Raw genomic sequence first — 14592 nt, forward strand, 5'->3', positions numbered from 1 at the left:
TGTATGGTAGGTTTTTCAAGAGGATGTATGGTAGGTTTTTCAGGAGGATGTATGGTAGGTTTTTCAAGAGGATGTATGGTAGGTTTTTCAAGAGGATGTATGGTAGGTTTTTTAAGAGGATGCATGGTAGGTTTCAAGAGGATGTATGGTAGGTTTCAAGAGGATGTATGGTAGGTTTCAAGAGGATGTATGGTAGGTTTCAAGAGGATGTATGGTAGGTTTCAAGAGGATGTATGGTAGGTTTCAAGAGGATGTATGGTAGGTTTCAAGAGGATGTAAGTTAGGTTTCAAGAGGATGTATGGTAGGTTTTTCAAGAGGATGTATGGTAGGTTTCAAGAGGATGTATGGTAGGTTTCAAGAGGATGTATGGTAGGTTTCAAGAGGATGTATGGTAGGTATCAAGAGGATGTATGGTAGGTTTCAAGAGGATGTAAGTTAGGTTTCAAGAGGATGTATGGTAGGTTTTTCAAGAGGATGTATGGCAGGTTTCAAGAGGATGTATGGTAGGTTTCAAGAGGATGTATGGTAGGTTTCAAGAGGATGTATGGTAGGTTTCAAGAGGATGTATGGTAGGTTTTTCAAGAGGATGTATGGTGGAGGTTTCAAGAGGATGTATGGTAGGTTTTCAGGATGAGGTAGGTTTCAAGAGGATGTATGGTAGGTTTTTCAAGAGGATATGGTAGGTTTCAAGAGGATGTATGGTAGGTTTCAAGAGGATGTATGGTAGGTTTCAAGAGATGGATGTAGGTTTTTCAAGAGGAGGTATGGTTTTTCAAGAGGATGTATTAGGTGAGGATGTATGGTAGGTTTTTCAAGAGGATGTATGGTAGGTTTCAGGAGATGTATGGTATGGTCTTTAAGAGGATGTATGGTAGGTTTTCAAGAGGATGTATGGTAGGTTTCAAGAGGATGGGTAGGTGGTTTCAAGAGGATGTAGGTGGTTTCTAGGTCAAGAGGATAGTATAGGTTTCAAGAGGATGTATGGTAGGTTTTTCAAAGGATGGAGTAGGGTTTCAAGAGGATGTAGGTAGGTTTCAAGAGGATGTATGGTAGGTTTCAAGAGGATGTATGGTAGGTTTCAAGAGGATGTATGGTAGGTTTCAGAGGATGGTATGGTAGGTTTCAAGAGGATGTATGGTAGGTTTTTTCAAGAGGATGATGGTAGGTTTCAAGAGGATGTATGGTAGGTTTTCAAGGATGGATGGTAGGTGGATGGTAGGTTGCAAGAGGATGTATGGTAGGTTTCAAGAGGATGTATGGTAGGTTTCAAGAGGATGTATGGTGGGTTTTTCAAGAGGATGTATGGTAGGTTTTTCAAGAGGATGTATGGTAGGTTTTTCAAGAGGATGTATGGTAGGTTTTTCAGGAGGATGTATGGTAGGTTTTTTAAGAGGATGTATGGTAGGTTTTTCAAGAGGATGTATGGTAGGTTTCAAGAGGATGTATGGTAGGTTTCAAGAGGATGTATGGCAGGTTTCAAGAGGATGTATGGTAGGTTTCAAGAGGATGTATGGAAGGTTTCAAGAGGATGTATGGAAGGTTTCAAGAGGATGTATGGTAGGTTTCAAGAGGATGTATGGCAGGTTTCAAGAGGATGTATGGTAGGTTTCAAGAGGATGTATGGTAGGTTTCAAGAGGATGTATGGTAGGTTTCAAGAGGATGTATGGCAGGTTTCAAGAGGATGTATGGCAGGTTTCAAGAGGATGTATGGTAGGTTTCAAGAGGATGTATGGTAGGTTTCAAGAGGATGTATGGTAGGTTTCAAGAGGATGTATGGTAGGTTTTTCAAGAGGATGTATGGTAGGTTTCAAGAGGATGTATGGTAGGTTTTTCAAGAGGATGTATAGTAGGTTTCAAGAGGATGTATGGTAGGTTTTTCAAGAGGATGTATGGTAGGTTTCAAGAGGATGTATGGTAGGTTTCAAGAGGATGTATGGTAGGTTTCAAGAGGATGTATGGTAGGTTTCAAGAGGATGTATGGTAGGTTTCAAGGGGATGTATGGTAGGTTTTTCAAGAGGATGTATGGTAGGTTTTTCAAGAGGATGTATGGTAGGTTTCAAGAGGATGTATGGTAGGTTTCAAGAGGATGTATGGTAGGTTTCAAGAGGATGTATGGTAGGTTTCAAGAGGATGTATGGCAGGTTTCAAGAGGATGTATGGTAGGCTTCAAGAGGATGTATGGTAGGTTTCAAGAGGATGTATGGCAGGTTTCAAGAGGATGTATGGCAGGTTTCAAGAGGATGTATGGTAGGTTTCAAGAGGATGTATGGTAGGTTTCAAGAGGATGTATGGTAGGTTTCAAGAGGATGTATGGTAGGTTTTTCAAGAGGATGTATGGTAGGTTTCAAGAGGATGTATGGTAGGTTTTTCAAGAGGATGTATGGTAGGTTTCAAGAGGATGTATGGTAGGTTTCAAGAAGGATGGGATGTAGGTAGGTTTCAAGAGGATGTATGGTAGGTTTCAAGAGGATGTATGGTAGGTTTTTCAAGAGGATGTATGGTAGATTTTCAAGAGGATGTATGGTAGGTTTTTCAGGAGGATGTATGGTAGGTTTGTAAGAAGATGTATGGTAGGCTTTTCAAGAGGATGTATGGTAGGTTTCAAGAGGATGTATGGCAGGTTTCAAGGGGATGTATGGTAGGTTTCAAGAGGATGTATGGTAGGTTTCAAGAGGATGTATGGTAGGTTTCAAGAGGATGTATGGCAGGTTTCAAGAGGATGTATGGCAGGTTTCAAGAGGATGTATGGTAGGTTTCAAGAGGATGTATGGTAGGTTTCAAGAGGATGTATGGTAGGTTTCAAGAGGATGTATGGTAGGTTTTTCAAGAGGATGTATGGTAGGTTTCAAGAGGATTTATGGTAGGTTTTTCAAGAGGATGTATGGTAGGTTTCAAGAGGATGTATGGTAGGTTTTTCAAGAGGATGTATGGTAGGTTTCAAGAGGATGTATGGTAGGTTTTAAGAGGATGTATGGTAGGTTTCAAGAGGATGTATGGTAGGTTTCAAGAGGATGTATGGTAGGTTTCAAGAGGACGTATGGTAGGTTTTTCAAGAGGATGTATGGTAGGTTTCAAGAAGATGTATGGTAGGTTTTTCAAGAGGATGTATGGTAGGTTTCAAGAGGATGTATGGTAGGTTTCAAGAGGATGTATGGTAGGTTTTTCAAGAGGATGTATGGTAGGTTTCAAGAGGATGTATGGTAGGTTTCAAGAGGATGTATGGTAGGTTTCAAAAGGATGTATGGTAGGTTTCAAGAGGATGTATGGTAGGTTTCAAGAGGATGTATGGTAGGTTTTTCAAGAGGATGTATGGTAGGTTTCAAGAAGATGTATGGTAGGTTTTTCAAGAGGATGTATGGAAGGTTTCAAGAGGATGTATGGTAGGTTTCAAGAGGATGTATGGTAGGTTTTTCAAGAGGATGTATGGTAGGTTTCAAGAGGATGTATGGTAGGTTTCAAGAGGATGTATGGTAGGTTTCAAGAGGATGTATGGTAGGTTTTTCAAGAGGATGTATGGTAGGTTTCAAGAGGATGTATGGTAGGTTTCAAGAGGATGTATGGTAGGTTTCAAGAGGATGTATGGTAGGTTTCAAGAGGATGTATGGTAGGTTTTTCAAGAGGATGTATGGTAGGTTTCAAGAAGATGTATGGTAGGTTTTTCAAGAGGATGTATGGTAGGTTTCAAGAGGATGTATGGTAGGTTTCAAGAGGATGTATGGTAGGTTTCAAGAGGATGTATGGCAGGTTTCAAGAGGATGTATGGTAGGTTTCAAGAGGATGTATGGTAGGTTTCAAGAGGATGTATGGTAGGTTTCAAGAGGATGTATGGTAGGTTTCAAGAGGATGTATGGTAGGTTTCAAGAGGATGTATGGCAGGTTTCAAGAGGATGTATGGTAGGTTTCAAGAGGATGTATGGTAGGTTTCAAGAGGATGTATGGTAGGTTTCAAGAGGATGTATGGTAGGTTTCAAGAGGATGTATGGTACGTTTCAAGAGGATGTATGGTAGGTTTCAAGAGGATGTATGGCAGGTTTCAAGAGGATGTATGGTAGGTTTCAAGAGGATGTATGGTAGGTTTCAAGAGGATGTATGGTAGGTTTCAAGAGGATGTATGGCAGGTTTCAAGAGGATGTATGGTAGGTTTCAAGAGGATGTATGGTAGGTAGCTTCATAATGTTTTAATATGGTAATTACATAACAAAAATAATATTTTTCAAACAAGAAATTATTTTGTCTCTTTTCCCATGGTGTCGGTATTATAGGCCATTTTTCTCCAAAAAATTACTTTTTACCATTAAATTAGTTGTGTTTAATGAAACAGTTATTCTCTGTCTCTGTTGAACTGAGCCCAGACGACCTCTGTCACGGTGTTCCGAGAGAACGTCTTTTGTTTTTGAAGATTTTACCTCAAGATTTTAATCTCTCTCTCTCTCTCTCTCTCTCTCTCTCTCTCTCTCTCTCTCTCTCTCTCTCTCTCTCTCTCTCTCTCTCTCTCTCTCTCTCTCTCTCTCTCTCTCTCTCTCTCTCTCTCTCTCTCTCTCTCTCTCTCTCTCTCTCTCTCTCTCTCTCTCTCTTCCACTAGTTCCATTATTAGTATTTAAATTCTTTGTGAAAATGACCACTATTTTCGGTGACATTAAAAATGTATTGAATATGACATATTCACTTGCTACTGTTTGACATGTGACAGTCAGTTGGTGTCAGTTGGTATCACAGGGAATATACACTCAGTGGCCACTTTATTTGGTACTCCTGTACACCCTTTTAATGTAAATATCTAGTCAGCCAATCACGTGGCAGTACCTCATGACATGGTCAAGATGCTCCGTCGTTGTTTACACAAAACGTCAGAATGGAGAAGAAATGTGATCAAAGTGACTTTGACCTTGAAATAATTGTTAGTGTCGGACAGGGTGGTGTGAGTGTCTCAGATACTGCTGATCTCTTGGGATTTTCACACACAACATTTTCTAGCATTTACAGAGAATGGTGACAAAAACACAAATCACCCAGGGAGCTGCAGTTCTGTGGGCGAAAACGCCTTGTTAATTAGAGAAGTCAGAGGAAAATGGTCAGACAGGAAGGTGCAGGAGTTTACACTATACCCTGTGGAGGATGTGACAAGATTTACGTAGGTGAAACAGCAAGAACCCTCGACACCCGCCTCAATGAACACATTTACGCATGTAGGAACGATAACTTGAACAACGCCTGTGTACAACACCGAAATTCCACCAATCATCTCATGAAATTCAGAGACCCCCAATTAGTGATCAAAGAAACTAATTTCCGTAGACGCAAGTGCCTCGAATCAGCACTGATCGCTGTTTCGAATACAATTAAACAAAACAACGGCAGTCTCACCATCTCCGAAGTCTTAGCAAGAATCCTCCTGAAAACAGTAAACCCTGCCATCACATAGTCTCTCCTGTTATACTACACAAAGCACGTTACAGAGAGTGAACACTGATACAAGCTGCCTCTTTCCAGTCTATATTTGTCCAACCTATTTTTATGTTACCCAAGTAATAGCTTTTATATCCTTTTTCTCATGTACGAATTAATTGCTCTAACATATTGTATTACTTTTGTCACTACTACTACTACTACTACCACCACTAGTGAACATCGAAATGGTACCTCACTAGTATTGCACCTCACTCTGAGCCTATATATACCCTCTGTGTCCATGTATTGTTTGTAATGGCTTGATAAAGCTCCTGGAGAGCGAAACGTTGCCACAATAAAATGTCACATTAGTTGCACTTGTGTCCTTTTACTTTACATATTGTCGGTAATTCTACCAACTTTATTACAACAACAAACCAACAGAACAAGCGTATTCTTCATGGCTACCAATTATTATTATTTATTATTATTATAATCAAAAAGAACATGGCCACCAATGATGTTGCAGTGGCTTAAGGGACAGACAGACAGTCTAGGGACGAAGGTACAGACATATAAACACAGTTTAAGACTGTCATTGACGAAATGATTCGCCACGAGTGGTTTCTTCAGTTCTAAAATTCAGGACTGAACTAGACACTAGTGACGAAACATTTCCTCAATAAAAGGCTTGTGCTTCCTCAATAAAATGTTTATTTCCCCAATAAAAGGCTTGAACTGTGCATTTGTCTTTTTTTCTAGATAGTGTCAGTATGAGCGTGTTGTGCAGCCAGGACGGCCACACCTCAGGTTCAAACCCCTCTGCAGTCCATTTGAATTTCTGGTAAATTATTAAACTAATATTTCAAGTGTTCAAACAAAAATAATTTTCATTATAGAATTTTTTTCTGCGAATATTGTAACAGTACCATCCCCCCGCTGACAGATGGCAGCACTTTACACATCATGGAAGGAGGTTAGAGCCTTCAGCTTTTCACACATTCACAGTATCATGATATTTTTTCACTCTTTCCAGTGGAAGAAATAAAAGTTAGAAATATCTAGATTCCAACAGTCATGGATATCTAAGATTCCAACAGTTTTGTGGAAATCTAAACAACTTTACTATGCTACCAGGTACAGTAAAACAGAAGGGGATGCGAAAAAGACCTGGAAAACACTTTTGGAATTTCTGGGTTCTCAAACTAGCCAAAACTTTAGAAACTGTCAGGTGATTAGGTAACAGTCAGTTGTCTCAAGACTAATTATCAGGTTTATCAAGATTTCAGCAAAGCGCAGCTTATGAAGCACGATCTTTGAAAGGAATAAGAAGCACAGTACTGTGGCTGATACAATGATAATGAAACTTATGCATTTCGGTTCGACTTGGATCATTAACTAGCCACACACGAGCGTGAAGGGAAGAGAGCCAGAATATGAGAGGGAGGGAGCGGGGAGTAGTATAAAGGAGGGTCTGCGAGGTTGCAGTCTGGGAGGTCACTCTTGACCTCGATTAGCACACAGCGAGAGTGTACACACCCATGGATACCCAGTATACTCCAGGTATACTCATCTAACTACTCACCACCATTATTACACGTTTTCATTCCATCATTTACGATTCAATTATCAATAATTATTACATTATCATCTGTTTTTAGTGTATTTTTATCGCTAATATTATCATAACCGAACGCTAAACCCATAAGAGTCATACAGCTTAATATATTATAAAACACTGTTTTCTTATTACTACCCGTTATCATTTTAGCATTTGTTATCACTATTTATCACTCTGTTATCACATTTTATTCTTCCATTCTACATTGCAGCAACATCCTGGCTACCATTGCCACTCACTTGAAAGTTGAGAAAAGGATAATAATGCAGAAAATTTTAATGTAATATTTATTCATTTGAAAACAATGGTAGATGCATATACATGATGATGCATGATGATACATGATGATACATAGGGATATTCACGAACAGCTTGCAACGAGGCCAAGCGTCTGAATATACACGTTTATGAAATGGTATATATAATATATAAGTAATCATGAATGAAAGCTATTTTTAAGGATAGAGACATTATATATCCTTAAACAATAGCTTTGTATATACATATTTATACTTCACATTGGCAAGTTGTTTTTTCCTCCTGAATTATAGACATTCAAGAGCAATACATTTGTCGCGGAAATCCCTCAGTGTAATAATTTATAATGCCCATTATCCCTCAGTGTGTGAGTAGATTATTGTTGAGGTCTGAGAGGAACCCAGTGATGGGTTGTGCCTACAGCACACAGTGATGGGTTGTGATCTACCTGCCTACAGCACACAGTGATGGGTTGTGATCTACCTGCCTACAGCACACAGTGATCAGTTGAGATCTACCTGCCTACAGCACATGTGGAAATTATTTAATTTCCGAAGCTATAGTGCCTAATAAGTGTTTAATGTGCTGATTTGGGTCAAAATGTATTTGAAAATGGAATAGAACCGGCAGTTCCCTCTGTGCCTGCGCGGATGTGCGTGGGGACAGGTGGACACAGGGCATGGGGAGGCGGCAGTGTTTTGAATGGGTTTAAGAGGCTGTGAAAACATGGGACCAGGAAATTGGCGTTCACGGCGGCCTAAGGATTAATATAGGCCTCACTTCATAATAGGAAGTGTCGTCACTGTCCCTGGTAAAGAGTGAGGGAACGGGATTGACGGCACCGCTGTAATAAGTGGTAAAATTAGTGAATAATGGTAGGACCGGGGGTGACGGGTGCACCGCCATGGAATGTGTCCAGGGAAAATTACCCGTGAGTTAATCCTCACTCATCGGTCTCAGATCTTAATGGAGCGACCTCTAATGTGTATAATAATTATGAGACATTAAATCGTCTTGTGAATTGTAATGTTATTAATGATAACAACACTAAGTTAAGAGAATGCGTGAAGTGAAATAAGTCGCCTTGCTCTGAGTGAACACGTTAGACCGCGTTGTTCCCGTCCCGAGGATAGTGAAGTTTTATGGAGTCACGACTTCTAAACCGGGACAAACCAACGGATACCTCGTCCTGCTGGAATAAGAACCGTGTCGGTGTAACAGGACATCGAAATGAGATGGTGAATGGAGGAAATAAGGAGCATCAGTCACCCACAGTTAAGTAACCCTTCTAGTTATAGGAGACTGATACTGATAAGTATGTTGTAATTGGATAGGTTATGGGTTTACCTGGACCTGGAGTTTACCTGGAGAGAGTTTCGGGGGTCAACGCCCCCGCGGCCCGGTCTGGGACCAGGCCTCCTGGTGGATCAGCGCCTGATCAACCAGGCTGTTGCTGCTGGCTGCACGCAAACCAACGTACGAGCCACAGCCCGGCTGATCAGGAACTGACTTTAGGTGCGTGTCCAGTGCCAGCTTGAAGACTGCCAGGGGTCTGTTGGTAATCCCCCTTATGTGTGCTGGGAGGCAGTTGAACAGTCTCGGGCCCCTGACACTTATTGTATGGTCTCTTAACGTGCTAGTGACACCCCTGCTTTTCATTGGGGGGATGGTGCATCGTCTGCCAAGTCTTTTGCTTTCGTAGTGAGTGATTTTCGTGTGCAAGTTCGGTACTAGTCCCTCTAGGATTTTCCAGGTGTATATAATCATGTATCTCTCCCTCCTGCGTTCCAGGTGATCCAGCTTCATCAAGTGACCACCAGAGAATATCTGGTAAGTGGTGGGATTATGTACAAATGTTTTTCTTCGATGGATATATCCATGTGTAACCTACCCTCCCCCCCTTCATTCAGTTAAACTAATATAATCTATACAGTCCACAATTAATTAGTAGCGCCGTATTTGTGGGTGCTATCCAATTTATACTGGTCTTGGATAGATATGGATAAGATTGTGAGGGTCGAGGGGGCCACCTGCAGTGACCAGAGGTGGTTAAGTTTTCTCACATGTCTACACAGAGTGTCTACGGTCAACAATATAGTTGTTGTCTCCCAATGAGATTACTAGTATGCATGTAATGTTGAGGTACATACAGGTAATCACCCCTAGAAAATTTTCCATATCTGCCCGCTGTTCTCCGGTTCGAAGGACAAGCGGGCAGATATGGAAAATTTCTAGGGGTGATTACCTGTACGTACCTCAACATTACATGCATATGAGTAATCTCATTGGGAGACAACAACTATATTGTTTACCGTAGTCACCCTGTGTAGACATGTGAGAAAACTTAACCACCTTTGGTCACTGCAGGTGGCCCCCTCGACCCTCACAATCTTATCCATATCTATCCGAGACCAGTATAAATTGGATAGCACCCACAAATACGGCGCTACTAATTAATTGTGGACTGTATATATTATATTAGTTTAACTGAATGAAGGGGGGGAGGTTACACATGGATATATCCATCAAAGAAAAACATTTGTACATAATCCCACCACTTACCAGATATTCTTTGGTGGTCACTTGATGTAGCTGGATCACCCATAACCTATCCAATTACAACATACCTAACTGGCCAGTATCAGTCTCCTATAACTAGAAGGGTTACTTAACTGTGGGTGACTGATGCTCCTTATTTCCTCCATTCACCATCTCATTTCGATGTCCTGTTACACCGACACGGTTCTTATTCCAGCAGGACGAGGTATCCGTTGGTTTGTCCCGGTTTAGAAGTCGTGACTCCATAAAACTTCACTATCCTCGGGACAGGAACAACGCGGTCTAACGTGTTCACTCAGAGCAAGGCGACTTATTTCACTTCATGGATTCTCTTAACTTAGTGTTATTATCATTAATAACATTACAATTCACAAGACGATTTAATGTCTCATAATTATTATACACATTAGAGGTCACTCCATTAAGATCTGAGACCGATGAGTGAGGATTAACTCATGGGTAATTTTCCCTGGACACATTCCATGGCGGTGCACCCGTCACCCCCGGTCCTACCATTATTCACTAATTTTACCACTTATTACAGCGGTGCCGTCATTCCCGTTCCCTCAATCTTCACCAGGGACAGTCACGACACTTCCTATTATGAAGTGAGGCCTATATTAATCCTTAGGCCGCCGTGAACACCAATTTCCTGGTCCCATGTTTTCACAGCCTCTTAAACCCATTCAAATACTGCCGCCTCCCCATGCCCTGTGTCCACCTGTCCCCACGCACATCCGCGCAGGCGCAGAGGGAACTGTTGGTTCTATTCCATTTTCAAATACATTTTGACCCAAATCAGCACATTAAACGCTTATTAGGCACTATAGCTTCGGAAATTAAATAATTTCCACAGCACATCTCTCAGTGCTTCCAGTGGGAAGACTCTCTCCCTCCTGTAAACACGTGTTAACCCGATCACTGGTATGTAGTCAACTCCAGCACTCACTCTCCCCTACACATGTATTTTTTTTCACACATACTTTTTCAATTTCACCTCTTCATTCTCCTCCTCCTCCTCCTCTTCCTTCTTTCTTCTTGTAAAAGGACACAAATGCAACTAATGTGACATTTTATTGTGGCAATGTTTCGTTCTCCAGGGGTTTTGACAAAACTCCTGGAGAGCGAAACGTTGCCACTGTAAAATGTCACATTGGTTGCATTTGTGTCCTTTCTTCTTCTTCCAGACTTCACTCTTCCCTGCACATGTACTCTTTACACACACACTTTTCCAATTCTTTCTCCTTTCTTATTTTGTTTAAGGTGATTCAGCCGTATTTTTTCCCTTTCCCCTCCCTCCCACTCCATCCCCCCACCTCTTTCTCTGTCTCTGTCTGTCTGTCTGTCTGTCTGTCTCTCTCTCTCTCTCTCTCTCTCTCTCTCTCTCTCTCTCTCTCTCTCTCTCTCTCTCTCTCTCTCTCTCTCTCTCTCTCTCTCTCTCTCCTTCAGTGGACTTGCTTTCCTAAAAATGCTAGTCACTCCTCATTCAAGTTTTCTGTGATATGGTGTGTATGGCACCGCGGCTCACACAGGTACCAACTACACCAAAACAACCAGCGAAAATTACCTGTCACTGACCTATGGCACTCATTTCCAAGCCTGTCTTACCTTCCCTTTTATCTTTTTTCTTTTTAATTGCGACTCTTGCCCATGACGCCACTTTTACACCTGATACCTATACATTTCCATCATTATATATATCGATGGTTTACCTATTTCCAATACTTTAAAAAGGATCTTAAGGGTAAAACATCATTATAATAATAATAATAATAATAATAATAATAATAATAATAAAAATAATGCATCCTCTTGCTATACGTCTTTTTTTCTACTATGAGGGTAATTAACAGTCCAGCAAATTGCAAACAGAGTTTCTACATTTTCGTGAATATTGTGTAAACAAAGTGTCAAGTGTCTTCTCGAACTTGGGTTCGAGTGGGTTTGAAACTGGCTTCGATCTCCATAGCATCTTCGTTACCTTTACACTTCACCGTGAATACAATATTAATAATAATAATAATAAATATTTTATAGTCAATAAAGTCTTAAACAATCGTCATGAAGAGCACTTTTATATATATCTTCGTTTTTTGATTGGCGAACAGTGGAAAACTCCACAACTAGTTCACCCCAGAACACGGTAGTTAAGAGGATAGTTAAGAAGTCTGCCGTTGAAGCTTTTGTTGTATACAGTCATTGTGTGAGCGTTGTTGAGTCTGGTGACAGAGTTTCGTGTGTGTAAACTGTTATGTGTGTGTGTGGTACCGTGTAGATTTCGGTGGTAATTGACCTGAGTTGTCAGACAAATTTGATATTTGTGACTTGTGTATATTGATAAGGGGAATCAACAAAGTTGTTTACCACAGCAGGAACCACTAAAGGACTTAAGGACTCGAAGGAATTACCGTGAGTTAAATTTGTGTGTTGGAAGGTAGGGAAATCTTGTAGGAGGTAACATATATGTCATTATGACAGCATAACCACCACATTAGTTACGTATTTTTGTAACAAAAATGGTTTTAAGTATAAATAAAACATATAATTATGATTGGAATAAAGTAAGGTGTTTTTCTCATGTTGTTCGTATATAATAGAAATTATTTTTTCATATTTTTTTCATTGTACTAACATGTGTATTAATTGGAATTGCATAAAAAATTAAAATTGGTGCTTCCCTGATAAAAAATTGTAATTTATAAGCTGGGCGTAAAGTGATTAATGTAAGTGTGTCGCCGGGTCACATTCACGAGAAACTTGTTATCGCCTAGGCAAAATTAAATGTATTCGCATCTGCATAAAGCTCAGTGTAAAGAACATGAAAAAGAAAGTACCAGTTTTTCTGTGCCTCTCGTAGTAGACTTCTCAGCTAATGTCACCTACACTGATGGGAAAGATTTTTCCTTTTGTTTGCAACTTTTGTCTTTCACGTCATCTACAGTCAAAGGAAACAACATTTTCTTGAGTCACTATCTCTGATGAGCTCGAGAGTCGAATCGCGATGAACAGGAAGCTTATTCTCGGGTCGCTTTCGCTGACGAGCGAAAGGAAGCGAGGTGTGGGTGGCCATGGGGAAGGTGGAGACATTTGAACACTAGGCAGACAGACGCCCTTGCTTACAAGAGTGTTTGAATGACTATCGCAGCCTTCCGACCCAAAGGACCGAAGTATATCGCATTTCTGAGAAGACGAAATTAAAGTAAATATATATTAGAAATGTCTCTTGGGAATCGTGCAAAAGATCTCATTTAGTGCAGCGTGCGTTATTCATCACCGTATACGACATACAGTCGTGTCCTTGGTGAGGTGCTTTTCTACACTACTTTTCACGTACTCAAGAGTCTTAAAGGAAATCCACTACTTTTTTGTATTGTTTATACTAGCTATCACAATTACATTTTTTTAGGTGTTTAACTTTTTCTATGGATTGTTTACTTTAGATCTTGCGGGAATGAGCCGAAGGATCTGTCAATGACAATTCCCCTCTCCTTCCTGCAGATCTCATGCGCTATTTACTACTGCTACTGCTACTATTACAGGGTTTTCCAGGCAACTAAAGGTTTCTATTGACCAATAAGGGTATTGTCATAAGCTACAAAGAAATCCTGTTGTAGGCTATTTTAGTCATTCACTTGCACAAACATGGCAGGAGATTTTTTATTTTTATGAGAAGGCTTAGCCCGTTTGGATCAGCGCGGTGAGTGTTGGAGGCTCGTTACTCCGTAAAGGTAAGCTACTCTACCAGTTAATCTTGCCTGAAGTTGTATAAGTGATTTAGAGTCCACTAAGCTACCAACATCATGTCATCGCTAGTAAACACGTCAAACAGGGACGAAGTAAGACAATTGTGGAGAGTATTAAGTTGAAGATAATGCCATGGAGGCCCCAGTGATCACGGCTCAGCGTCGTTCACTACTACTATTTATTTTTTTGCTGAAGTTCTGGGATTTCCAGTAAAAACTTCAGAGGTGTGCAAGGGATTAATCAATTGCAAATTTTGGAAAATTCAAGACTTCCAAAATGTCCTTGAAATTTAAATGACTTTGTCAAAATTTTATGAAAATAAGGGATCATCAATAACCTTTCCCAGACAGGCTCGGATTTCAAGGAAACAATGACAACTACTTGAAGGATATTAAGAGATAATGGGAGTCTCGTTAAGGTGCTGGTATGAGGGAGGAGGGGAAGTTGGGTGACGGGAATCATGCTGGTGCAAGCCCATGCCGCTGGTCATGCCCATGAAGAGGTTCTGCCAATACCTCCAGGGAGACGTCATACACACTGCCTTGCTCCTGGGACACGGGTGCTGCTTCAGGCACTCGACAAACTCTCTGTCACACTCGCAGAGTTGGTGCCCGCAGCTGTCCACTGCTCCTGTCCTCACATTCGTCGTCACTGTAACAAAACGAATTATTAATTTCATAGAGTACAGGATCCCTCCAAAAAACGTTTAGTGCAGTCATAAAAATATAGGGAAGCCTGGGTGTGAACGGTGGTTTGTCACGTAACATGCAGACAGAGGATCGAGCCTGCCGTGATCAATGACCCACAAAAGTTTAATACTTCACATAAATATATTTCTACCATTATATCATCACAATTATATTCAAACATACCCGGAACACACACCACACACACACACACCACACACACACCACACACACACACACCACACACACACACCACACACACACACCACACACACACACCACACACACACACCACACACACACACACCACACACACACACGCACCACACACAC

General features: G+C 40.8%; 1 protein-coding gene and 1 long non-coding RNA gene across 3 annotated transcripts in view; one reads left to right on the forward strand and one right to left on the reverse strand.

Moving 5' to 3' along the window:
• The first annotated feature begins 11990 nt into the window (after positions 1–11990).
• LOC138854064 (uncharacterized) overlaps positions 11991–14592 on the forward strand; it is a 286615-nt gene continuing 284013 nt past the window's right edge. The window contains exon 1 of the long non-coding RNA XR_011393259.1: positions 11991–12238. This is a non-coding gene — a long non-coding RNA (uncharacterized lncRNA). The remainder of the gene's footprint in view (positions 12239–14592) is intronic.
• LOC128696119 (phospholipase A2 A2-actitoxin-Ucs2a) overlaps positions 12237–14592 on the reverse strand; it is a 164930-nt gene continuing 162574 nt past the window's right edge. For both annotated transcript variants that reach the window (XM_053787208.2, XM_053787209.2), the window contains exon 4: positions 12237–14224. In XM_053787208.2, the coding sequence (XP_053643183.1) occupies positions 13965–14224 (260 nt within the window). In that variant the 3' untranslated portion in view covers positions 12237–13964. The remainder of the gene's footprint in view (positions 14225–14592) is intronic.

Source organism: Cherax quadricarinatus, chromosome 48 (genome assembly GCF_038502225.1).
Source record: "Cherax quadricarinatus isolate ZL_2023a chromosome 48, ASM3850222v1, whole genome shotgun sequence".
NCBI classification, from domain to species: domain Eukaryota; kingdom Metazoa; phylum Arthropoda; class Malacostraca; order Decapoda; family Parastacidae; genus Cherax; species Cherax quadricarinatus.